A 26,364-nucleotide genomic window follows, 5' to 3' on the forward strand; every position below is an offset into this window, starting at 1 on the left:
TCCTTGCGCACAGGATTTGGAAGTCGATGTCCGCTCGCTCGTCCGTGAGCGGTATTAATCTCGAGGGCGATAAAAACGTCCGATTATTGGCATTCGCTTGGCGTTTCCGCGCCTAAATCGGGAGAGTCGCCTACAGTCTTCGGCGACATTAAAATAACGACCGCGAGCGCGATCTCGACTCGCTTTTGTAATTTGAATTTCTCCGCCGCTATCGTCGATTCGTTTAACCACTTAACGATCGTCTTTTTAACGTGGCGGCTACACGAGAATAATTCCCGAACGATCGTTCGCGCGCTACTCGCTGTAAACAGACCATTCCTCGTGACTTTATGAAGCATTAAGAAATAAGAATTCTAATTTACTGCTATCGGAATAGCCAGAATAGTCGAATAAAATCTAGCACCCGATAAAATTAGCATAGGAGAATGTTTTTATGAAGCTACTTGTTTCGATTTTTAAATATTTTTGTATATCTTGTTGGAATACATTTAAAAGTAATTAGAAAAAATGAGGAAAAGAGATTGGGGAAAACGACTAAATTTTTTTTAGATTTTACGAGAGAAGAATTTTCCACCATTTGAAACTCAATGTACCTAAATATAATCTATGTAAATAATTTTAGGATTTTATTATAAAAAGGAAGGTAAAAGACAGTATAGAAATAATATATAAAATATCAAGCTACAGGTATATAATCTTTTTTATTTTATATGATGACTTCGTCGATGATTTCACTCGTTTTATTTGCCTATTAGGCAAAGATTTTGAGGAGAACCGGGCAGGCCATATTCAAGGATCGCCAACAGGAAATCACCGACCGACTGGACGGAGATATACGTTTGTCGGATCGACAGTGGACCGAAATCAACCACTTTCAATGCTCGCATCCGTGACTTCTCGCGATTCCTGATTTGCCAGAGGCGCTGAATAATTAATCGGCTCATTCCCGCAAATGTAAATTTCTTTAATGGTTAGGTTTCGTGACGATTTTGACGACCTGATTAAGCAGTCACGACACATGCGTTTTCCGCGAAAAATTAATTGTCTTGGTTCCCAAATAATTAAGATGTTACGACCATAATTACGATAAACAAAAACAGTAGCAAGTACTAATCATACTCATTTAAAAGACTTTGCACCAAAGCCACGTAGATTTGCTGTAAAATTATATAAAAGCAAAAAAAATGCTTATTTTCTGTGAAATATTTGCATTCCTCAATGCGAATTATTAATGCTATAATGCCGTACGAGTAATGCTGCACGATTGCAGCGAAGAATGAATATTCAATTTAGAATTTCTCGCATAATGACGAACGTGACATGATAGCCTTGTCTTTGTAATCGTTTATGTAGCAAGGCGCTATTCTTAATTGAAGTTTGCAAATGAAAACGCAACTCTCTCCAAGCGAGCGGCTAAATATACCTGTGATTTTCTGAAAGAAGATTCGATTCCTCGAAATCGAGAGTGCGTGCGACAGACGTGATCGGAAACGTGGGAAACAGGGAATTTCATGGGGTGCTTATCGGCGATTCTCGAGAAGAGCACGTAACGAAATAATGCGCATCGGCACGCGACGATAAGGCACGAGTCGTTACGGGCGCGCAAGCGAATGCGAATTCGCGATACCTTTATTTGCGTTGGACCTCGGAATGCATCGGGAATAAAAGGACCAACTTGCTATTTTCACACTTGTATCTCAGGGAGTATTTTGAAGAGATTTATACAGATGAAAAAGAAATTCATTTTCTTACTTATTTATAACGGCCTCCCTTGAAAGAAGACAGATAGCGGCAGTCTATATATTTTTTCTTTTTAAAAGGATTCAAATATTGTCTCGCGTCGAGGCAGAAATTCTCGAGCGTGGCATTGGTGTTCGCGCGAGCGAGTGAACGCTCTTAGGTGACTTAGGCTACCGCGACGCGTTCACTCGGCGCGTTCTCACACGCGGGGGGATTTTTATCGGGTGGCCGAGCATAACTAAACTTTCACGCGAATCACCGGCGTAGTCGAGCCGAGTCTTGTCGAGCCGCGCGCGGCCTTTATCGTTCAGCGTGGAGCGAGCAAGCGAGCGCACAGCCGGCCTCCTTCGCTTCGAGCGCGAGGTACTACGTATGATATTTAACCTTCTCCGTGAACGCCCCGCGCTTGCAAAACAGGCCCGTTCTCGTTTCCCCCGGCTTCATTTTCCTCCTTTTCTCGTCTAAGATCCTTTGCTCGGTCATGCGCCGGGTGAACGACTCTCTCTCGAGCGCGCGCGCGCGCGAGCGAGCTAGCGAACGAGCGAGTGAGCGCGGATCGGCGTTACGATCGAATTAGCCCTTTGTGTATCCCCAGTCGTATTATCCCGTTCGCGCAAAGAAACACCATGCGATTTCTTGTCGCGATTTAGGGCCCTACGCGAAGGAAAAGTCTTAATAACTCTGTGATGCCACTTCTTTATGATCGTTACAAAAATCAGATATGCTTAATATCGATTTGAAGCTCGCAATTCCGGTTAACTCTGTGCAATGAATATCGAAAATGAAATATATTCATTTCAGATAGCTAATCGTGCGATACTTGATGATAAAGTCGTCGTTTAGCGATTATATCAATGTAAACACTTCAACATCGTTTCATCGTTTCACATTTCGCCGCTGCGCAAACAACGAGCTCTCTTTCAGGTGGTGGTTAAGCTAGCTGCATCATTTGCAAACCAAATAGAACCGAGGTCAAGGAGCGGATGTTGAATTTCTCGGACGGGAGCTTATCTTACTGATATCGCCCCTGATGCGTACGATCTTACGGCTGCGTCAGCGGAATAGCGGAAAATTACTCTTCCGCAGCATCCGCTTTACAAATATCTTATTTCATGGAGAGTATTACGGAGTAAAATGTTATACAATCGTCATGTAATCAGCGCCAATATACAGATAGCGTAGAAGAAACGGAACAAAGGATTGTAGCGAAGAAATGATTATCTAATATTAAACCGCGACTTCTAGTTTCTATTACTTCATCTAACGATATCGCGATTGAGATGAAATGAGAGATAGTTCCGTATTTTTCATAATATTTAACAAGCGACACGATTGAAAAATCACAGTTGTGTTGAAATAATTTGTTAAAAATAGCCGTTTCTGAAATATATCCTGATAGTTTTCTACGACGACTTACGTAGTTAACGTAACGCGATGTGGATAGAGCTCAATGTCTGACGCGCGCGCGCACGCTTCGCAGCAGCCAGTCTTTCCCTAGCGGGGAGGACTTTTATCATTTTTACCCGATCAGCCGCATTCCGCGGGCGAGCTCGAGCCGCTTCACACGGGGGACTCTTTGCGGTCGGCGCAGCGGAACTTATCTCGACGTCGTGGCCGGATAACCGTGTGTGTTACGACATCGCACACGTGATATTCCTACCCCGCATTCGGGAGGGAGATGACGAGCGATCGCTCGAGTGTCGAGTGTAATCAACGCTAACGAAGTACGACCTTGGTTCAGCATATCGCCGATGATCCGCGCCTAGCGCGACACGGGTAAGGCGATCTCGTGCGTCAATCGGATTTTTCCGCGCTGTAAACTTTCGCAATTTTCCTAGAGTAAAGCTTACCTCGCGAGTCGAGAGCTTTCTAAGCTTTATATGCGATAAGACGTTCAATGATAATTCTACAAGCATCATTGAAGACCTTGGATCTTGGTTTAATTTTTTCAACTTCCGAGGTCTTTCTCGCGAGTCAAGAGCATGTCTCGAAGAATGTTAAAACCGTGGAATGCAAGCCTTGAAAGCGCGATATAAGTCGGGTCGGAGATGTCATTACCGATGCGACCTCGGGGAGAAGAAATCTCCGTGTTTACGGGAAGCTGCCTTTTCCTGCGCGCGCGCACGCGCGCGGAACTTGATCACAAAGAGACGGCATCGCACGAGTCAAGGATTTCGCGAAAGCACGCACTCTCGTCGCGAAAGTTACGCTATGCAGATTCCACCTCATACACGGCCCTGAAGCGGTGCGCGGCATCCAAATGCCTGCTTAAGAGAGCTCATCTTCTTCGCCGTTCCTTTGTTCGAGCGTGACATCCGTGAAGAATCGGAAGCTGGAAGAAGGGATTTAAGGTCAAAGGTCAAACGGAGCGCGCCGTGCCGCGCGGAAAACGAGCTTGCCTATAAAATTACCATTCCGGTGCCATTCGACGTCCCCCTGCCCCTACCGATCTATCGTCGTTCACTTTACTCCCTTTCCCCCTCTACGAGAATGGTTTTATTTATTTAACTGTGATCCTCGAGCGACCGTGATCGTCCCGCGAGGGAATAAAACGGTCATAGATCAATCGCGCGATCACGACTCCGAGATTTTTCCCCGGGTCGGTCAACAATGCTTTTGTGCGTCTAAAACACACAATATCTCTCTCGTAATATATTGTAATAATATCTCCGTGATGTATATGAGATACACCACAGAACTTTTAGGATGTAGAGAAAATTATATAGTTTCACCGTAGAGAGTTACTTACGTTTTAACTATATAATTTTCTTAGAGTTATTTGTTACAGGATTATGTAAAGTTTAATATGTATTGCATCGATGATAACGTTTTTGTAAATTGCCATCTGTGCCATTTGTAGCGAAAGGGGTTAAGTGGATCTTCGTCCAGATCATACGATGTAACGATCGTGTGACTTCATCTCATCAGCTTGGGGCTGGCTCCTTAGTTGTTTCATCACAGCAATAAGAGTAATCGATCCGTTTCATTGATGTCACGTTCGCGTGACTATGTGCCAAACCGGCTCTTTACATGTTAGAAACGTGTATCTTTAATCGCGAGGTATATGCCCGCGTCAACTGTAATTATAGTGAAAGGAATAGAGATAACTATATGAGTTTTAATATAACATTCTAATAATTCTTTATTGTCGCTATTATATGTGATCGATGATATTTAATAGGAAAATACGAGTGACAGTCCAATTATCGGACCGTTACAAAGTCAATTCTGCATTGCATCCTAATACTAAATATCATCAAATTATACGGCAATTATATTAAAGAAGATAACAAGGTATGATTTGTTATTTTTAGCAAATTAATTATTATAAAACACAAAGAAAGATTATAGTATAGTACAAATGACTTTCTTCAAGAAAGAGGAGAGAGAGAGAGAGAGTTTCCAACGTCAATTATGTATTTAATAAATACAAGAGCCGTCATTAGTTTGTCATTCAGTTTTATTTAATTTTCCAACGCGACGACGTCTTCCGGTAACAATTCTCATACATTTGATACATTCATTTTGTTAGGCGGTCCTTTAACGGCGTCACGTAATAGGTTACTATTTCGCTGTGACGTTCAATTACGTTCAATTATGTATTCGTGAGCATCGTAAAGGCATCACTATGAGGCACCATCAATCGGATAGTGACATACGCACACGCATACGTCCCTTGTCACGTGTAAGGAGACAAAACAACCGCTACGCGATACCCGACGCACTTTTTCTCGGTGTAGATCCTGGCGAGCCGCAAGCCAACTGCGTATCAAGTGCGTGCGTGCGTGCGTTGCGTAACGCGGCACACACGTCGCAGTCTTACGACACAATGGCGCTAACGAGCGATGATCGACCCACGGGGCTTTTGTAAGTATCTGCTTGATTCGCGGCAACGCATTTAACTCGCCAGTCGTCATTCTCAGGCCTCGACGAGGCCTTCCCATTCGATTCCGACGGAAACACGCTCGTGTATCCGATCGTAACGACGAGGAAGCGCGGTGAAACGATCCTTGACTGTCCAATGCTATCGCGTTTAATGCTCGAGCCTGTCTCGGAAATAGAGAATAGTCATTGTCGCCGACGCTTATGGTGGTGTACCGTTTCGAGGTGCAACTACGAATAAATCGCTTTGTTGAAACCGAGATACTCCTCTGCATCTGATTTGAATTTTTGAACCGAAGAGAATTGTGTGCGACTAAATAGAATCCGTATCGTGAAAAATGACAAGATAACGTTCCTCTCGCACGTGGCGAGATTTATTTCTCGCGCGTCTGCTTCCAGGCCGTATCTCTTTCCGCTTTCGCGCCGCGTAACGGCCTTTTCGCGCTTATACTGAAACAGGTCCGCCGCCGCATCGTATCTCGAGATCTCACGGGTATTAACCCGGGACGAGATATGATTTCAGGATCCGTGGGATCGCCAAACGGACGCGCGCGTCGCGCGCGGCACGTTGCTCGTAAATTCGCGCGCGCCCCCGACGTGTGTACCCGGGGACCCGGGGCCCTCCCGATTAGAAAGGCCTCTCGCGCTGCGGGGCACGCTTGCACGTCGCAGCTCGCTGTGTTCCCGCGAGCGGGATGTGCACGTGTGCAGCCATATACACGGCCAGCCGAAGAGGTCACGACGCCACTCGTCATCGAGATGACACGCAGGGGACGCTCGAGTATACCTCGCCCCTTTCCTACCCTCCCGCTGGATTGTGTGTACAGAGATCGAGAGCCGGTCTACTCTGGATTGTTCCACTCGTGTCTCAGGATTAAAGGTATCCGTTTGTTAAAGAGGAAATTTATCACGGTTTGTGGGATAATCGCGTTCCACTTCGAACGCCTCCGATAGAACGAATCGAAAATAAAAGACCGTTATAATTATCAAGTCCATATTCATTATACGTTTAGTACTTTCAACATCGATTCGTACCCGGGTAATTACGCCGTGCTAGCCGCCATTGCTCCAACGATATGCAATTAATCTCCCGTCAAAACCAGTCTTGTAGAACAGCTAGACTCGAGTATCTTACTTTCTACACGCTCGCACAGCTACCTGCAGTAAAATTAGATACATTATCTTCCGTGTATTTTTCGAACTTCCAGTTTCACAAAACAGCATGATACATTCGACACTACGTGTCGTCCGCGAATAACTATGTAATAAGTAACGCGACGTGTCACTTATGCAAATGTCAGTTTCTTCCTAAGCAGCAGTGCGTGATATTATCAACTAAATGCGCAAATAAAATAAAAAATATTAAGTACAGGAAACAATTTAAAATAAGACAAAAATGTTATGTATGGTACAACTCTGGATTACCGATTAGTTTTTTAGACTTGCATCCTCGTGAGGATGTCTCTTTGTTGCGTTAGTAATTCCGCATGAAATAAGAGATAGCTGACAGCTTAAATTGTATATTCAAAGTCGCGATTCTTTTCGCCTAACACTCGATTAACTCGAAATCCAAATTTGTCGGTTGAAACTCCGAGATATCCGACGGATGTTGGGCGACCTCTCTTTCTCTTGCTCTCGTGCTCGTGAACTCGATCGACCAATTATTGTTTAGTGCCGAACGAACGTTCTTACGCGCTACTCACGGTATGAGGATCGCGCTGCTCAAACCACACCAATTAAGTTAATGCCTCTCCTTTAAGAATCCGGGGACTAATGGGCAGATATATCGAGTACATCTTCCATGCAGGATGAGGATACAGCGAAATGTCCCGTGACTTACATGTTGTAGCGATAACATTGTTGACAGAAACTGTGCATCGACAAAGCGGCATATAATCGCTTTATCTTGAAGAATCTCGCCGCTGAATTCTTTGACAGACTTGAAATTCACGTTTCAAGACTTGTGGAAGCAAGCTGTCGATGGATTATTCTGCGTCAAGTACGAAGAACGAGAGTCATGGATGCAAGATGCGTGCAAAATCAAGAAGAGAAGAAGAAAGAAATAGGAAGAATAGAAATAGAAAGAAAGAGCCACAGGAGGAGAGGATGTTGTTGTGCAACGTTGTGCAATCGGCTAACGAGCAACGAACGCAACTGGAACGAATTTCTCCGTTGCTAGCGACGCTAGCATAGTCCGCCGTCGCACTCGTTGCACAATGGATTTGCATCCAAGAGATAGAGGATAGGAAGGAGAGGGTGGAGGAGGAAAGAGCAGCAACAGCAGCAGCAGCAGCAGCCAACAACTCGCCGATGAGATGGCGACGTCGTTCCTCTCCGTGCCTAGATATCCGCTAATTTCTTTAATTACCGCCGTGGTCGGGCGTAATTAATGGCGGCCAGGGAGTAAGCCGCTCCGGTTTCCGCGTTGCGGACTATGTAATGAGGTAAACTCTTCTCCATCGACTATTTGCTGCTCGAGGCTGAGAGCTGCTCGAGAGTTGAAGCAGGCTGACGCGGAAATTGCGAGCCTCGCGCAAAGAGACGAGCGTGTACCTCGGTTGTTTTCTCAGCGAGACGTACGTTCGATAACGAGGATCCGTGTAACAATGTGTCCCGCGGCCTGTGCTCCGCGGTATTAAGAGCAATCGTTACGGAGCGATTCCGCGCGGCATGGAATTATTAATGAACGCTGGCCGTTACAATTGTGACGTCTCGACGGCAGTCTCGTTAAATCGAGAGAGTTGTACTCTACCGCGGTAATCACCGTGGCCGCGCGAGTTTGTCTATTTGTACAATTTATTTTATATGCGCGCCCATGATTAGAAGTTGTCTGGCATTATCCTGTGCGAGGTGCGTGCCGAGAGCGCGCTCCTAACTGCGACGACCCAGGAAACATAGCGGTCGCGCACAATGTCGCCCGGTGTGCCAATGTCGATGACCCTCGAAGAAGTGAGGAGGTGGATAGCAGGAGCGCAGGACAGAACGAGAGAGAAAGAGAAAGAAAGAAAATACAAGAAAAGATGAAGCGAGAGCGACGATGTTTAGAAGAAGAGGCAAGTTCTGAAGAAGGCGGTAGGACAGAGAGAGAGAGAGAAAAGAAGGTTCGTCCTGGCACCAGGGGTCGTCGGACCGACCAACCGACCGACCAACCGGCATGTTTAGCACTTAGGAGGCCTAATGGATGCCTTAAAGGACGACAATGTCGACGGCGGCGGCGGCAGCAGTTGCCTATCTCGCGGACGCTGACGCCGGCGTCAGCTCCGATTTCCTGGTGCGGCCTCGCGCCGCGGGCAACCGGCAGTTAACGCACCACGGGCTCCCGCGTGCCTGACCCCTGAGGGGTCGTTGATCCGCGCTACGTGGTATACGCAGTGTTTTAATGGGCCCGCGGGGAGATTTGAAAGAGACGCGCCACGCTTCGTAAATCCGCGCGTTCGTGGGAACGGGACTTTCCTTCGCGGTCGAAATTACGGATAGGTATATGCGGGCGAGAGGGAAATGTCGCCTCGCGGTCGTGATAATTATAAGTACAATGATATAGGGAATTTGATATTTAATTTAAGAATTCGGTGAATCTTCGTCAACTCGTGTCTCATCAAGGCCGCGAATCGAATTTAATTTAACTTCATGCCGAGTCGCTGTGCTAAAGCAATTTCTGCTCGAGCCATCAGATAATTCTGAACCGCTCATTGTGTGTCGGGCGTGTAGCTGCGGTCTATAATTCTTACCGCCCGGGGACATGTCAGTGTTTCTACGATAACACGTGTATGTACATTACATACCGCGCTTTCCTGTATCTTAATTACGTTTCGACAATAAAATCGGCTGGTGTTTCCCAGGAACTGTCCGAGTTGATTTTTGTCCCCGCGACGTTAGGCGCGCAAGAAAGAAAGGCGAGAGAGGAGATCCCGCGCGAGATAGCGAGAGCGCTCGCCAAAGGAACGCGCACATAATTGTTCGCCTGTTGCACCTGTGACCGTGCAGTACGTATGTATATGTATATGTGTGAGCAGCGCAGCGACATAATCTCTCCGGAGAGACGCTTTAATATGCGCGTCTCGAGTCATACGCACCCATACGAAGCACTCGCGAGAGACGCTACGGAGAAAGTATGTACTTTCTACAGCATCCGCGAGACTACCGCGTTAAGTCGTTGTCGAGACGCTTCCGTTTACGCGACCCGAAAGGGTTCTGCACGCAGAAGTCGAGTTGTACGTCGCGTATTTTCGACGAAATCAAAATCGATTATTCCCTAACTGACATATCGATGCTAAATATTAATAGCTTTCATTTTGTCTAATTATTTTTTACGACGGCCGAATTGATGTCGAGTCATGATATAGGCCTAAGATTTGCACTGACACGAAAAATATCGGTGAGAAACGGTACTCACAAATAATAACTACCGTGTTGCTGCTTAAGAGAAGCAAACATCGTGAAAGTATTGTTGTGTCACTAAATATTAAGCGTAAGGTACTTGTAGCCAGGCGCAGTCAGTGGTAGAACGAAAGTAAGCGATTAAGGGCCCGTGTTGCCTCCGACAGGAAGATCGATCTGGGTCGATTTAGGTCGGCGTTACGAACAAGGTAAACAGGAAAAGGGTCAGTCGGATCGGAAAGTCGACGCGAGAGTCGACTTTATATTCCTTCCGTTCGAAATTCTCCGACGCGCAAAGCCGTTAAAACGAAATCAGGTAGGAGGCCGTGACACGCGATTCGCCGCGAGACAAACGCACCCGTGAGATGTTCCGCGAAAACGGGAAACGGCCATGAGTTTCTTTGATCGCGGAAGCACGGCAACCGAACAATCGAGCTTCCCTCGGTAGCGACGGGGTCGACTCTTCGTGGTTCGGAGAGCTCGTAAAGCACTCGCTGACGCTGATGGTTTCCGCGGAAGAAAGAAACTAAGAGAGGAGAGGAGAGGGAACTAGGTGCTAGGTCCTCGGCTACTGGTCGGCTTGACTCCTGGGGCGTAAAATTGGGCCTTCGTCTACGGACACGAACGGTAGCGGTAGTTCCTCCTCCCCTCTTCTAGATTTCCTCTCCCTTCTCGGAAAGCCTTGAGCTTCCTGGGGGTCGTAAGTGTGCGCGCGGGTCGGACCTCCTCGGAGAGGCTGCTTTCTTGCCGCGCGCAGGTATGCCGGCGGACGCTTGATGATGTTAACGTCGCAAAAAGGGCTCGAGTTGCTAGAGATCCGTCTTTGCTTTTTACGGAAGCCACGGGACGTCGTTAAAAATCGGTAGATGCGCGGTAAATATAGTAGCGCGGAATGATGCGGCGACTTCTCGAGATAGGACTCCGTAGAAGCTTGCGAGCGATCCAGAGGGGGAGAGATTAGCCCTGTTTCTCGATCCCCCACGTTCTGAACGCAATCCAGTTTTGTACCGGAGTAAATCCCTCGCCGCGATCCGGATCTAATGCGATTTGTGTGCGAATGCCGCGGCTTCTAGGACACTGGTATCTACATTCCACCTTGCAACGATCACGACTTACACAAATACTTTGCTCACGACTGCTATCTCGTAAATGGTGTAAGTGTAATTTTTGAAATCGTCAATGAATTTTATTCACGCGAATGAAACGTAAACTGTTACTTTTCGGGAAGAAACCGTAAACCGTGGGATGCTCGCAGCATCGAATAGCCGACTCGGCAAATCAATGGTAATGATAGACGCGGGAGAAGCGCGAAGACGAAAAGGAAGCCGGTAGTCGTGATGATGTTTTGCTAGCTGGGGGTCATCCTTAAAAGCTAGGGCTCTCATCCTTAAAGCCGCCGGGCTTAACGCGCTCTCGGCTACCGCTCGGTATCTCCGTACAGGAGGCGGCGGAGATGAGGGGGCGTTTCACTGCTGCGCGCTGCGCTCGTGAAAAGCGGCCGTGGAGGATCACGGGTGCCATTAGCTACGCGCTGGTCTTTAAGCTGCCGTTCGGCTAGCACGGCGATCGGCACATCGAAGAAGGGAGTTTGCTAAATTAAAGACTTTACGGACTATTGAGCACCGCTCGTTCCGCGCTGCGCTTTTCACTGTTCGACGGCACGGCCGAGTCGCGTCGTCGCGCGATCTTTGATCCGCGGCAGTAAATTCTTTCGATAGCACGGTTAGCCGTGTCCGGTCGTTTCCCGCCGTTAATTTCGCTTCGGTTGATACACTCGTCGAACCGCGGAATCGCAAGCTCTCCTTATCGATATAATGCAGAATTCGTTCCTTACGTTCCGCGAAGGAAGATGGCATCGAAACGAAATAACCGTCCCTTTTCGTTGGTTAACGAGCCACTTTAAACGGCATTGAAATGGAAAAACGCTTATTTGTGAGTATCTATTATTATATGCATTATCCATTCCGCGATAGTTAATTACAACGTGTAATATAATTTAATTCGTTGCTAACCGCGTTTTCCTATGCCGCAGGCAAAGTGATTTGCGAAAGTATAATGTAGGAGATTTGATTTCTTATGTGGCGCATACAAAATCGATAAATTGTATTTAGAATTGGAAACGGTTGAAATATTGCACTTCGCCGCTTTGCGAACGAGAAATTGCGGACGGCGGTCGCTACCGACGATTTCTCCGCGGAAATGCAAAGTAACGTCGCGAGCAGGTAGCTCGAGTCATACGACGAACGCATTAATTCCCGCATCGGGCAGAACCCCGCGGGAATATTCCGCGCGTTCGCGAGTGTTCGAAGTAGCACTCGACAAACTCGTAACATAGGAAAACATGGCGCTCTCTCATGGGGAAGCACATGTTCCCGATAAGATCTGCGGTATGCCCGGGTTGATTGAAATTACATTCCCCGGAATGAAATGTTCACTGTAGCGGAAAGTAATACACTTTTTCCTAGCTTTTCAAAGCGCTCGGCGACGTTGCGCTGCAGCAAGATATTCCCAAAGATTTAGCGCGCAAACTAATTTGCGGATTCGCCGCGTCGAAATTGTCGACCGTTCCCGGAGAGAACTTGTAAGCGTCGCTCTTTTTAATGAGAAGAACCCGACCGAAGAAGCTCATGCGTGACTACCCTCGTGGGATTTCTCCGCGGACGACGCGAAGCGGCGCGGCGGCGGTATACTTGGTCAAGGTTAATGACGCCTGCGTATTTAGCCATGACCTTGGCAGAGGAACGAGATGGAAACCTCGACCCGTCCGATCGTACTCTCGTCGAGCCCTCGGCGCATCCTTCTGCCTGTCACGACCGTGACTTTCCTCGGATTTCACTCGTCCGAGCTGCAAAGTGATCGTCGCACGCGGGGAACCAGCCGAAGGCTAATGACGGCAGGAGTGTTGGATCGCAAGTTGCAACACTCCCCTCGGGAAGGATGCCGCGGAAAGAAATCGGGTTAACCTCTCTAGCCTCTTGTCCATGCACCTGTAATAGATCACAGGAGTTTTCACTCCGCACGGCAGATGCGGCTTAATGAGAGAGAGACCAGCAAAAACGAACCTCTGTGGGAACCTCTCGAGATGTTGATAGATAGTTTGGAATAGTTACGCGTGATTAAGCCTTCTGGAGGTAGGCTAATTTTTGTAACGCATAAAAGTTTGCCTGATAAGGCATTGCAGTCTGATTTTTATACAATTAAATAGACGATCGTATACATAAAGTGAAAACGGCGTGAGGTAAACGTTAGCATCAAACCGACTTTAACGCTGATTGCAATAAAGCGGCTCGCCAATTAATAGATTGGTACTTAACACCAATCGTAACCAGGCACTATTACTCGCACGCGAATGTAATATTACGACGTTCAATCGGGTTATTGGCCGCTGTAACGAGGTGCAATCTTAATCTTGCTCGAACGGATTATGCGTTGACCCTATTAATGACACAAATAGTCGATGCTATCGAAGGTCTTTGGTTCGAATCGATTGCAGCCTGCCTGGCGTTAAATTACATCTGTAGATTGCACGAGAGATGCATGTGAACGCTAATAGAAGTCGTAATCTTTTATTAATCGATCACTCTCGATTACATTATGTCGAATTTGTTGCATTCGATACTGCTGATTAGAATTTCCTATCGAACATTCGTAAAAGTGCTTTTGCAGATCTCGTCGCTTCAGAAAAAATTTAGAAATTTTAAGGGAATAACGATACTGCGCGAGTCATTCGCGAAATACGAGTCTCTCTCCTCAAGCCGAAGTCGTCATGGAGAGTCTCCATGCGTGGCAACAAAGGGCTTCATTACCGCGTCTCATCTTCGCCGATCTCGTCATTACGTTCTACTCGGCCCCGAAGCCGGCGAAGGCAACACGATGACGAGAACATTTCCGCGAGGTCGATGCCACGGTGCACAAAAAAAAAAGGGAAATCGTTTTTCAATTTCCACGTTAGATCGCGAGTTAACGTAACGTGGATTTCCGTTCCTTGATTTTGACCATCCGAATTAATCATCTGTTAATGAAATAATCTGAGAAATAATATTAAATAGTATGAAATAAAAGTTTAACAATTTTTTCTGATCTTATTTAAGAAAAGAATAATTTTTTTCTCGTACAAAAGAGAGATAGATCTCTTTATTTTTAAAAGAGGCGGTGCACTATAATAAATCACAAATTTTTTCGAGATTGTCTTTTCGCGTTTTAAAAATGACGTTTATTGTATAAATGCGCCGGTTAGGCGATATACGATCTAAAGTTTCTGCGGCCGACACCTGCGCGCCATGAGAGGGATTTTGTAAACGTAAAATCTACAGAAGTGGTCAGATGGCAGCTGCGAAGGACAGCTGGAGGAGTCGAATCACAATTTCGAAATTTATGCAACTCGAACCCGACCGACTTCCACTCGCTAGATTAGCGCGATTCCCTGTCTTGCAGGTGCGTCCCCGCAAAATAAAAAGCACGATGACCTAAACTATATTTTAAGAATTACACCTGTCGATTCGTTAGTGAAGCTACATGTTATGTCTCATTACGGATTTTACAACCGAAATAATGTAGCGTACACGCAGAAAATTTTTCTCGAATAATGTAGAATACTCATAATAAAATTTACTAGATTTGCTAGGTACCGGTAAGATATACGCGTATTCAACCGGAAATTAATATATGACAATAGAAAAGTAATAGTTTGATCAGATACATCTTGTAACCTAAAGGTAAATAAATTTGCCATACTAACAAGGAAATATGAGAACAGTAAAAAAAGTCCCATACTAGTATGTGTATATTCGACGTTGTAGCTTGAATTGCCAACATCACATGTCTTGGATTGAGCGTTGTTTTTTAAGACAGTATAGGAAAAATATAATCTAGAATGGTACCTATTGTGAACTGTATAGAAATATTCGTTGCGTATCTGGCAATAGTCTATGTTCTTCATAGAAATGCGATAGTAACCGCGATCGTGGACGACGGAAGGCGCGCGGCGCGAGCGGCAACGTGGGCTCGCGCGGCGAGAGGATTCGGCTCGCGCCCGCTACGCGGCGCATCGCCGGTACATTCTCGCGTGATTAAAATTCAACATCGACCTTTATATCTAGGGCAGCTCGGCAGGGTCCTTACAGCGTTCTTAAGTTCGCACGTGGCGGACAGGTGACCGCCACAGCCTATAACGGCAACTTATTCAACTTATGTTTTTTGACATGACTGCAACAGACATGTTTTTTGTTCATCAGCGATATTCGGAATAAGACACAATCGGACAAGATATAATTGAATTAAACGTAGTAAAACGCGCTCTCGAAAGTCCCATACTTGATGGAAATATTTACTTCTGCGTATAGTTTTATTTTTTGCTCTCTAAATTTTCCTATACTTTCTTGAAATCTTTTGCATATTATGACTATATCCTAGCCGTGCAAGATTAGTATGGTATTTACTTTGTTCGTGTATACTTGTATTTACGAGAAAAATTTTCTGCGTGTATGTAAAATTAGACTGGATAGCAAAGGCTGCGCCAATCGTTCGAATTCATGCATCAATAGAAACAGGTTAAATCATAAATCTTAACCTAATGAGTTATAATAATTGTGAAATTAAATACAAGTATAGCGAATGCGTTGCCGTAATGCGTGCGAAACGAATGGCAATTAACAGCTTCGCTACCGACAAAATCGTATCTAGACATCGTTTCTCGTGGGCTCGCGACGATTTCCTTCTCTCGATCCGATTGCTTCGAGGGAGCAGCGGAGATTCCGTCTTTAATCGAAGCGGCGAGAAGAAGCGTCTCTTCGGCGAACGAATTACTAGGGATCGTAATAATCGGCGGCTTTAACTCGGGCTCCCGTTCGCCGCGGCGTGCTAATCTTCAGGTGCGACAGGGCCATTAGACGACGCTACTGCGATAATAATACCGCCGTCACCGTCGTTGTCAACATTGTAATGCCGGATTTACAGTTGTGGCCATTAGACGGCGAAGGAAATTACGAACGCTCCTCCTCTTTCCAGAACGCGGTTTCTTATCCACCGCCGTTGATATCCCGATTCGCCATGGCTTATCACTCCTTGATGCGACAGCTTTTCGCGGAAGTGAATCTTTTGCCCACCGCTGGTTTCTCCTCTCTTCCACAGGATGGAGGGGGGGAGGGACTTTGATGGGACGACTCAAGGCCGTCGTTCGCGCGGAGTTTAGCGACTTCTCTCTCACGTCATCGTGATTATGACTTTTCGCGACGTGCGAGGAGCTGCGGTACGCGATACGATCGCCGGATGTAACGGTGCCCGAACGTGTTTTCCCGATTAAACGCGCGTATATATATATATATCTGCGGCATGGAACTGGTATAGATAGTTTAACGATAGCTCGCTCGGCGATGAAATCGATACGATCTCCGCGGTCTTCTCTCTCACGAATGGAACGCGACATTTCCAGATATCGTTTCACGTTTCAACTATCTTGTTTTGAAAAATTCTGCCTAATTACATTTCTCTTAACGCGCTAAATCGCATATATTAGCGAATGCGCGCGAGTCGCAGCTAGCGCGAGGATCAACGCGCTCCTCCGAGCCGAGCGGAGAAATCGTCGCGCGGAACGATAAAACTCGCGAGATATAGCGACGTCGGTCGGAGATTAGATTGCTAATTGAGCAGAGAGGAAATCTCGAAATCGCGAAGCGATCGTCGACCTGCATGTGCTCCTATCGTGCTCGATAACCGTGCGCAATCGTGAAACCGGCTATGTCGTGGCGCGTGTCCTTCTCTTCTTTGTTTAGCGGGGGGCATCGTGCAGGGAGACACATTAGCTTTACCTCCATAACAACCAGTAATTAGAACGTAGATAACAACTCGATCCAACAGAGAACGATCATTCGTTCTCGGTCGCGCTCGTATTTGCTAACCTACATACATATATATACCAATAGACGAGCAGCGGCTCTCACTAGTGATCGCGATTCTCGCCCTAATGCGTCCTGTGACTCTCTCCTTTCTCCCCCTCGTGTTTTTTACGGCCTTGAATAATAAAAATTCAGTAGGAAGGATGACAGTAAAATTTTTTCGCACAAATTTGACAAGAAACCTAAAGGTTTCTTGTATAAACTCGCGTTTAACTCTGATGCTAATTCATTTTCTGCGTACCGATTTCTTGGCAATTAATTTCTTACTCTCGTGGATGACGCACGGTAGCGCCGCCCGGACAAAAAGATCACGAAAAGAGCGAGAGGAGAAATACTGATGCGGCATTCCAACTTCCATCCCATTCCCGATCATTGCGCGCTCTGTGGGATACCGCCGAGTGATACAATGGCCACTAATGATGCTTACTTTGACGCCTGTCGAGCGGTCCTTTCGTGCCATGACCCGGTGACCATCTCTCAACGTCACTTTTAACGGACCTCCGAAAATATTTTTTCTCGCGAGGGCCGTGTCCCTTCCTTTCTCTTTTTCCCTTAAGCGAACGCACTTTCCCATCTTCGGACATGATGTACGACCGACGCTTCCCACGCAAACGTTCTGCCTTGCATGCGCATTGATTTCCCTCTCGGTCGTTGCATCTACTTATCTACTATATCGTGTCGATCTTTCCTATAGTTACGCGCTTTCCTAAAGAACATGGATACCGGGACGAATAATCGTGTCGTTTGAAAACTGTAATATATATACATATATGCTGCATCAGTCTTATGTCGAATGAAACGAGATCCGAAAACAGGAAAATGGGTGTCGCGCTCGTGATCGTTATCGGCGCTAAAGCTCTCTGCTTCCGAGGAATGCGCGCGGCACTTCCTTGAGCGGGGCAAGCTCTTTACGTAATAAACGCACAAGTGCTTTCACTACCGCTGCTCGAATTTAGGCCCGTGAGCATAGGTGCATTGCCCCAGCGAGTTCACTTTCTAGTGGTTGTTAGATCGTCGGATTACAGCGGGTTCGCGCGCTCGCCGTGGGATAATATTTTGTGCGTTCCCTCAACCGGCGTTCGCCAAACGCTTCTTCGTATCACAAGTGAATTTCTCAAATTTTGATATGTTTGTTTTCACAGTATATGTTTGTCGTAAAAATCAAAATCTCGCTTGGCGAAATTGCGTGGTCTCGGGAAAAATAAAATGATCGAAGAAAGCCTCGAAGACTCCTCGATAACATTATTATCTAACGGCTGAGCTTACAAATACAATAATTTCGAGTTGCATGAATTGTGCGCGTAACTCTCTTACGCAAACACATGTGACATTAAAACTGATAACAGTATCATTACGTGTCATTCGTGTTATTAAGTGCACACGGGGAGATATTGTTCCATTAAAAATGCGTCGATACCACGTTATATTTTACGTCACGATTTAATCTATCCTGTTTCATATTATAGATATATGCTGGATATAAATAGTATATGCATCTTGTATGTAGGACATCCTCGCTCTCTGCATAATTGTTGGTAAAGTTTCGCAATCAAATCGCGGGGTTCGATATCGCAGTTAATCGAAATATCCCGGTTACGCGGAAGCGTTCAATTTCGTGATCAATCTCGGACTCCATTTCGCGGTCGCAATTTGTCATCCTATTTAGATTTGGATTTCCGCGCGTGACACACGGAAAAAATCAAAAGTTTCGAGATTTATCATCGGGACATTGCGGATCTCGTTGCTTCGACGTTTCATTCTTCGGAACGTTATACGACATGAATCACGAGTGTGTAACCATCGTAATGCTTTAGAGCGGCAGAGTGCAAAAAGATGAGTTTTCCGCGAAGGAAATCGCTCGGCGTGGCGCGTCCTCTGTAATCAGGAAAATATAAGGGAGGAACGAAGCGCGTTATTAACAGAAAAAGTGAAAGCGACGTATCGTTTTGCGGGCCTACAACTCGTGCGATATATTGTCTTATATTTGCTCCTGCCTTCTCGAACGTCTTTATTAGCAATGTCGGCCGGTAGAAACGAATTACAGCAATCGACGATGGTGCGCAGACACACACGTCAATCGTCCATAAAGTCGCGATTACGCCTAAAGTTATGAAATTCAATTATTCGCTCGGCGAGACTGAAACGTCCGCGCTTCGTGCAATCAACGTTTTAATGAACGAATGCGCGCCACGATGAAGACGGCTGCAAATTGGTCAAGTCACAAAAATGTACCTTAGCGCAGGCATTCGCTTCTGAAAGATTTCGAATTTGAATTACAAATGCTGCCATTATATTTTATATGTCTATTATGTTTCGCTTTTCGGATGTATACCTTCGCTAGTATATCGATGCGTCTCAATTTTTTTTACGGCATACGCGGCGTGATATTAAGATTAATGTGTGATGTATTTCTTTTTCAGAGGTAAATACGCAGCGGTGAGGAGATGCCGCGAGAGATCCAGCGGCAGGCAGTGGGCCGCCAAGTTTCTGAGGAAGCGACGGCGGGCCCAGGAGCTCAGAGCGGAAGCGCTTCACGAGGTCGCCGTGCTGGATGCCGCGGCCCATTGTTCTCGTCTCGTCTCCCTTCATCAGGTCTTTGAAACCAACACCGAGATGGTGCTCGTCCTCGAGCTGTAAGTACAAGGACGTTTCTCAATCGCCTGTATTCCCGGTCGCATCATCTTAAATGTAGCCTTCGAATCGAATGTAAAATAACTTTTATCGTTTGGCGTGCGGTGGCACCATTTATCACGGGTAATAAAAGTTAGTTTATCGTTCAGTTAGATTGTCGCAATGACGAAATAAAACTGTACGATGGACAACGACGATATTGCGTGTAACTTTCTATGTGTCGTAACAGCTGCTAATTATATTTAAAAAGTAGGACAAAAGCGTAAACTCGTGATTTAAGCGTACGTCGCGCTACGATCAGTTGTAAAAATTACCTCGCGCTGATTCGTCCCGACGCGCGGTGGTGCGCTGTGTGCATTTGAATGAATTTATGGAACAAACCGCGCCGCGCGAAAAAGTATATATGCTAAACGTAAATATTATGCAAGTTGTGCGAGACAAGTAATGTTTATTGCGACAGGGCTCCTGGCGGCGAGTTACAAATGATACTCGACCGGGACGAAGTTCCAGAGGAACGGCAAGTCGCCAGATTACTGAAGCAGATTTTGGACGGGATAGCCTTTCTGCATTCCCTGAACGTGGCTCACCTCGACATCAAGGTAAGTGTTTTCAAACACTCGAACTACGTTTATATGGTGAAGGCACAGGCCTAACGCCGCGACTGTCTGGCGAAGGTGTGGCTGTTAACATTCAAAACTGCATGCGTGTCAAAGGATATAAATATATCTACGGTTCAGCGTGCCTTGGTGCTTTCTCTCCGAGAAAAGTATGTTATTCAGTTATAATCAGTTATGCAATTGTTTTTTAGATAATGTTTATACAATTTTTAATTATATTTAAAAATGACTTTCCGGCTTTGAGTTAAAAATGATCGCAACCACATATCTTAAGCAGATAATTCTTGGTTCATTGCTCGTAATAACGTCTATGTGTCACGGTTTTATCGACGATAATAAATTCCTCCAAGTAACGTTCGTTTTTGCGACTGAAAGATTGGGGAATAACCCGCGAAAACGCAACCCGAGATACTCGGTGTGATTCGCCTCTTCGGCATATCTCCAGACGTTAAAAATAACAAGCGAGGCACGATAAACGGGCGAAGATTGTCGCTCGTGCAAATAATTCTTATCTCGTTTTTCCGGCGCGGCGCTCTCGCAGGAGCGCACGAAGAACAGACGTCTTCACCTGAGGCGTCTTTTGGCGCGCGGCAGGTAACTGCGAAATATCACGATGGAAATTCCAATAATATGAAAGAGTTGGCGATTCGTTCGATGCGATAAAGATTATTTTTACGCAGGACGGTATCTCTCTTGAAAGAAGAGATGCACCGGTAGTCCGAGCTTTATCGGTGAAAATATCGCGACGGAGAGAACGAAGAATCGGTTCACCACGCTCTCTCTCTTTCTTTCTTTTTTTCTCTTTTTCCGAAAAGCGTGAATCCGAAGTGATTCTTTATCGTGCCGAATCTCGTGGCGAGCTGTCGCGAGAAAGAAACTCTCTGCCAAGGGAGCGACGACATTTCGGGCGCCTCTGGCAATTTCTCAGCTGCGGGACTACGCGCGTTCCGTGTCGCGGGCCGTACGATCGACCTAAATCGTTATGTAAACGCCTACGTGCACGGCGGTTCTGTCTGCCAAATCGGCTGATCAGGGGCGATTCCTGTGCGCCGACGGTATACACCTTGCGTGACGCGATACGTTTTGCAAGGCAGATAACTTCTCGGCGTCTCCTGCAAGAATAAGATTGGACATCTTCTTGACATGCCTGCCATGTACCTTATTACGTTTTTGCGGAAATATACACCTATCGATTGAGAAACGAGGCAATTGTACGTAATTGATTGTGTTAAATTCAAGAAATGTATTTTGTGAATTGAGAAGTAGGTATATATTTCCTGATGTATATTATTTTTTCAAAACGTGATGAATCAATCAATTGCCGGAAATATTTACTTACTTTGCAAAATACTTTTTAAGTTTGGGGTTTAAGAAATAAAACGAAATAAAGAATATATTAAACCTTCGATGGACAATTGTTTTGTCTGTTAATCTTGGTTAGCAAAACGTGATTCTACTGGTAGAGCTGCGCATGGACATTTTTTCACGCGTGCATTTTCGCACGTGCACACTTTTGCACGTGTACGCATGCAAATTCCGCCGAGAGACAGGGAGAGATAGAGCATTTAAAATCGGTCTTGCGTTACTCACGCCGTTATGTCACCTGAGACACTTCGCGGTGGAAGAAGTGAAAATAGATCGGGCGCGTATCGGGCGCGCCGTGCACTTACTTACCAATGATTCATCTAATCCTACGCGTCTCTCCCTTCAACGTTTCTGAATTCCGTCGTAATCGTCGATCCCGCGACTCACACCGGCGCGCGACACTTCTTTTTCACGCGGGGTAGATCGACGAGACATTCTATTGAGGGATCGATGACATGCGCGCGAACACGTGCGCGGCCTACGAAACGATGCAACGCCACGAAACGACGATGGAATGCCCGCCACGAAATGGGCGGGAATGGGACGTTTCTGTCCCACGAAATATTTTTGTATGCGGCGTCGAGGGCGTCCGTACGAAAATAGCCCCTCGTATATTTCGCCGCTGTTCGTTTCGACGACGACGCCGACGTGACGTTTCGCGTCAAGTTCCCGAATCTCTTCCTGCACGATTTTCCGTGGGACTAAAAATAATTTTTCGTTGCGGCAGAATCCCCATTCAAGCGGCGTGATGTTTCATAAAAATCGCGTAATTGAGACGGGGTCTCGCTTAATCTCCGGCTGGTGGATTCGGTGGCCGGGAATAACTGGTTCGCGACGCGACGCCGAGTGCCGATGATCCATAAAGAATCGCAATTGAGCCGAAGACCCGTTTAATATTTTCAAGCGGATGATTCTCGCGGGGCTAAAAATAACTTGTTTATCGCGCCTGGGTCCCATTGTGGCGACGATCAGAAATAAATCCCATTTTAACTTTCGTAACGCCTCGTCATCTTATTATTGTATGCGTCGCGTGTCGCCCGCCGAAAATAAGAAGGCGACGAGCGCAATGTTAATTCCATCTCCGATCGGCGCGGCCGCGGTCGGATTCGCGAGGGAGGCTTGCGACGACGCGACGACGATGAGCGCAACTTGGACGATGAGCTTTATTCGAGCGTGTCACGCCGGCCCCAGCTGACAACCAGTCTTTCCTATTTAGCGGCGAAGATTTGCAATTTGCGATTTGCACACCGCATTCGCGTGCACGCGTAGGTATACGAAGTACGTGTTTATCGATTATCGGCGTGATCGATATGGGTGAGCCAAGGTAAGCGAGTTGTATTAATAATGTTCCGGCTGGGAGCGACATGCACAAGCCAGGCTCTCGCGCGCATTTCAGACTCCCAGGTCCCAGGCTCTCTCGGTCTTAAATCTCCTTTTTAACATGGCTCGCGTAACGACGATGGCAGTTATACAATCCAATTACTTAGCTTTTGCGAATTCGCATTAATCGCGTCGATTCATCGTCAATCAATACGTCTTTCGTCGTTTTACAAGAATGTACAAGATTTATAGGATCGTAACACCAGCGCCATCGATTATTTCATAATTGAATCTTTTTCAAAATTGCGGAAATATCACACCGACATATCGCACGTTTATATCGACCTTCATGGCATCTTATCGATCCTGTACCGTCGCGATAAAGCCGACAATTACGCATTGGAACGAAGTCATCCTGATATCGCGATGTTTTCAAATCGATAAGATAATTTCACGCCCGAATGATACGGGTACAACGTACAACTACGCAATTTCAGCAATTTCGTCGTTATAAACAATTCCGTGGATTTTTTCACTATCGAGACTCTAAGGATTAGCTATACAAAAGCGACATTTTCGAATCGTGAGTTCCATAAGGAACGGCGACTAATTAACTCGAACGGGATAGGAACAATACGATCTCTCTCGGCGGCTAGCAGTGAATCATCGTTATTCAGATGTGCTCCGCGGCGTTTTCGATTCATTGACCCGCGAGAGCGAACGGCGTTTATTTTTCGCGCGGCCATTCAAGAACGCCGAGAAAAATAAGCCGACGAGACTTCGACGGCTGATATGCCTTGGAAACCGGCCAAGGCGTGCATCGGCTTTGCATATTGCGAAAATACATGTCGCGGCGAATCGCGGTGCTTTTGTTCATATCGACGTGTGTGACGGCGCAGCAAAGCAGATGCGCGGTGAAATTCTTTTAAAAGCGCGTTGTTGCACCGTTGGTGCACAGCAAATATACAAGGAGATGGATGGCAGTTTTTATGGATGTAGCTTCGAGAAGCGATATTTATCCTCGTTTGTCCATGAGCTCGCGCAACCGTTCTCGCAACGAAATGCAATTTTGTGAAATTTTTACGATAAGATCGCGTTTCGAGACGCATTTCAACTATTGTGAAACAAATACTTGAACTGTCTTTTCTTTCTTCTATTCGTATTGTCATTTATCAATGACATTTAAATCCTTTATAACAATCACTGTATAATGAATTATCTTTCACGCGAACTTAATTTTTTCTAGCGGAATATTTATCTCCAAACAAATCCTGCATTTAACGGGAAAAAAAAATTTGATATTTATGTTATTACGTGCGCGAAACGTAAGACGCTCGGGCTGCTAGCGCCGACCGAGAAAGGCAATTGGCCGACGAATAAGTTAACGAGCGCATTCGGGTTCATCCTAAAAATAACGCCGTGCCACGAATTCGCGCGATATGCCGCGGCCAAATATAGATTTCGCGGTTATGAATGGAAAAATGCACGCGAATTCCTTGGCCGGCGTCCAAAGGGGCCTTCTTGGACGGCGGCCACGAACTTTCGGGCGCCGGTGTTCTAAAGCCGGCCTCACACCGTGCTAGTTCACCGTGCCTCGAAACGGAGCAGCTATATTCGTCGACGCGCGACGCGCCGGAGAAAAGTCGCGCGAGCGCGAGAACACACCATCGTCGTGCGCGACGAAATAACTCGGCGTCCGCCGGCCGTGCAAATTCGAGAATTTGCACGACGAAGCCGTGTTAATTGCGGCCTCTCCATATGTTCCCGCGCTTTCCCAGAGCCGCGGACCGATCCCTGATGCTCCGTTTTGCATTCCGCCGCGATGAGTTGGCTCCAAACGTTACTCACGCACATCCATCACGTAGGGAACGTTGGCAAATATTAATTAGGGGAACGGAGACGCGTAGTCACGTAGACAAATGAAACGAAAGAGCCGTACTATAATTTGTGCGTTTTTACATCTTAATTTTATTTTGTATATAAAGAGGAAAAAAAGACGTAAGAATTTGCACTTTTATCTGTTTGAAATACCGCAATGCCGTCAATGCCGACGACTTTTTTGAAGATTTTTTTTTGTTTTCGAGAGAACTGCGCGTGTGCGTTTGTGAGAAAATTGTCATTCCCGTTATCCGTCTGCACGATCCATTCTGCGGCTTATCCTTTGCCGGCGGCCGTTTCTAGCTGCGGAATGCCCGCTCGTCGATTCGAGAACAGACAAGAGCGGTCAGTCCGTGCTGAGGGCACTATCAAACGGGCAGTTTGCAAAAATAGGAAATATGGCTCGTGCATTTGCCCGTGAAATCTATACGATCGTAAAATACCAATAAAAATTCTGTATCGCATCCTGCAAGGTGGAATTCTAGTTATTCCTTTAGAATACGGAAGCCTTCCTTTCCACGTGGCTACCAGGTCGACCTGACCTTTATTCGCGATTTTTAATCGTATCGCGGAAGATATATTGAAGAAATAGGTACATATTGAACCGTGAAAGAGAACGCATCCGACCCGAACACGTTGATAACGTTCGTAGTAATTCGAGTGTTTTCGAGATTTCTTAAGAATTCTCGCCGGCGTATCTAATTCTTGAAATTGTTAACGGTTAAAATCTGAGGAAAATAATCTCTTTGCTCAAATCTGTTACTTGTACATCGTTGTTATATTTGTATTAAAGCACGTTCTCTCTCGACGACAGAGTATTTTTCTCTTGATCGCAAATGTCGCAAATAGGTCGCCTGTTCTTCTTCTCGGTAGGCCAGAACATCGCCTACGACGATCTCAATCGCGTGATATTTCGTAGATGCTGATGTATACCGCCACGGATTTAATGCGCCGACGACTTGTTTATTCGAGCAACAAATCGCCGAGACGATGATAAACGTGGGCAAGTCGCGTGTCGGGCCGCCGCATATTACCGCTAATAATAGACGCGTGTAATAATATCGACGATAAAATCGGCGTCGAATAGCGGGCCGCGCCAAGTTCGCGCCAAAAGGGAGCCACACTCTATTTTATACATATAATTATTTTATATATATAATAAGCTGTGGCTTTCACCTGGCGCGTGGGTGTCGCGAGTCGAAAATCAACGTTTCCCTTCGAATCTTGCGTCTCGAAATTGCTCTGCGGTCCGCCAAGGACTCTCAATTAGCGCGCTCTTTAACGACTAATCCTTTCACTGCGTGACAGACCGAGACTTTGGAGCATTTACTCGTACCTTTTTTTGTCGCTTATCGTCACACTTCTCGGTCAATTAGTAGCCTTTTACGTGTCGCAAGACGAAGACTTGGTTGGCCAAGAGCGACAGTCCACGAGGCGGCAGAAGCTAATCTTGAGCGATGAGCCTCTCTCTCTCTTTCTCTCCGAATCTAATCATCTGAGCAATATGCTGTGCAATTAGCATGCGTCTACACAACGTTATTAGCGTCAATATTTCGTTGTGAACATAGTGAGTAATGCTGTTTCACTATGTTGCGCAGTAGAAACTTTGAAGATGATGGAAACTGATGAATGAAGTCATTTCGAAAGGTTTTAATATTATA

At 46.1% G+C, this 26,364-nt stretch overlaps 1 protein-coding gene across 1 annotated transcript in view; it reads left to right on the forward strand.

The window, feature by feature from the left end:
- LOC112456146 (serine/threonine-protein kinase 17B-like) overlaps window positions 1–26,364 on the forward strand; it is an 88,621-nt gene that overhangs the window by 46,135 nt on the left and 16,122 nt on the right. The window contains exons 2-3 of the mRNA XM_025018510.1: window positions 19,313–19,525; window positions 19,984–20,122. Of these exons, the coding sequence (XP_024874278.1) occupies window positions 19,313–19,525; window positions 19,984–20,122 (352 nt within the window). The remainder of the gene's footprint in view (window positions 1–19,312; window positions 19,526–19,983; window positions 20,123–26,364) is intronic.

This window comes from Temnothorax curvispinosus, unplaced genomic scaffold, assembly GCF_003070985.1.
Source record: "Temnothorax curvispinosus isolate PA1 unplaced genomic scaffold, ASM307098v1 QBEX01006657.1, whole genome shotgun sequence".
NCBI classification, from domain to species: domain Eukaryota; kingdom Metazoa; phylum Arthropoda; class Insecta; order Hymenoptera; family Formicidae; genus Temnothorax; species Temnothorax curvispinosus.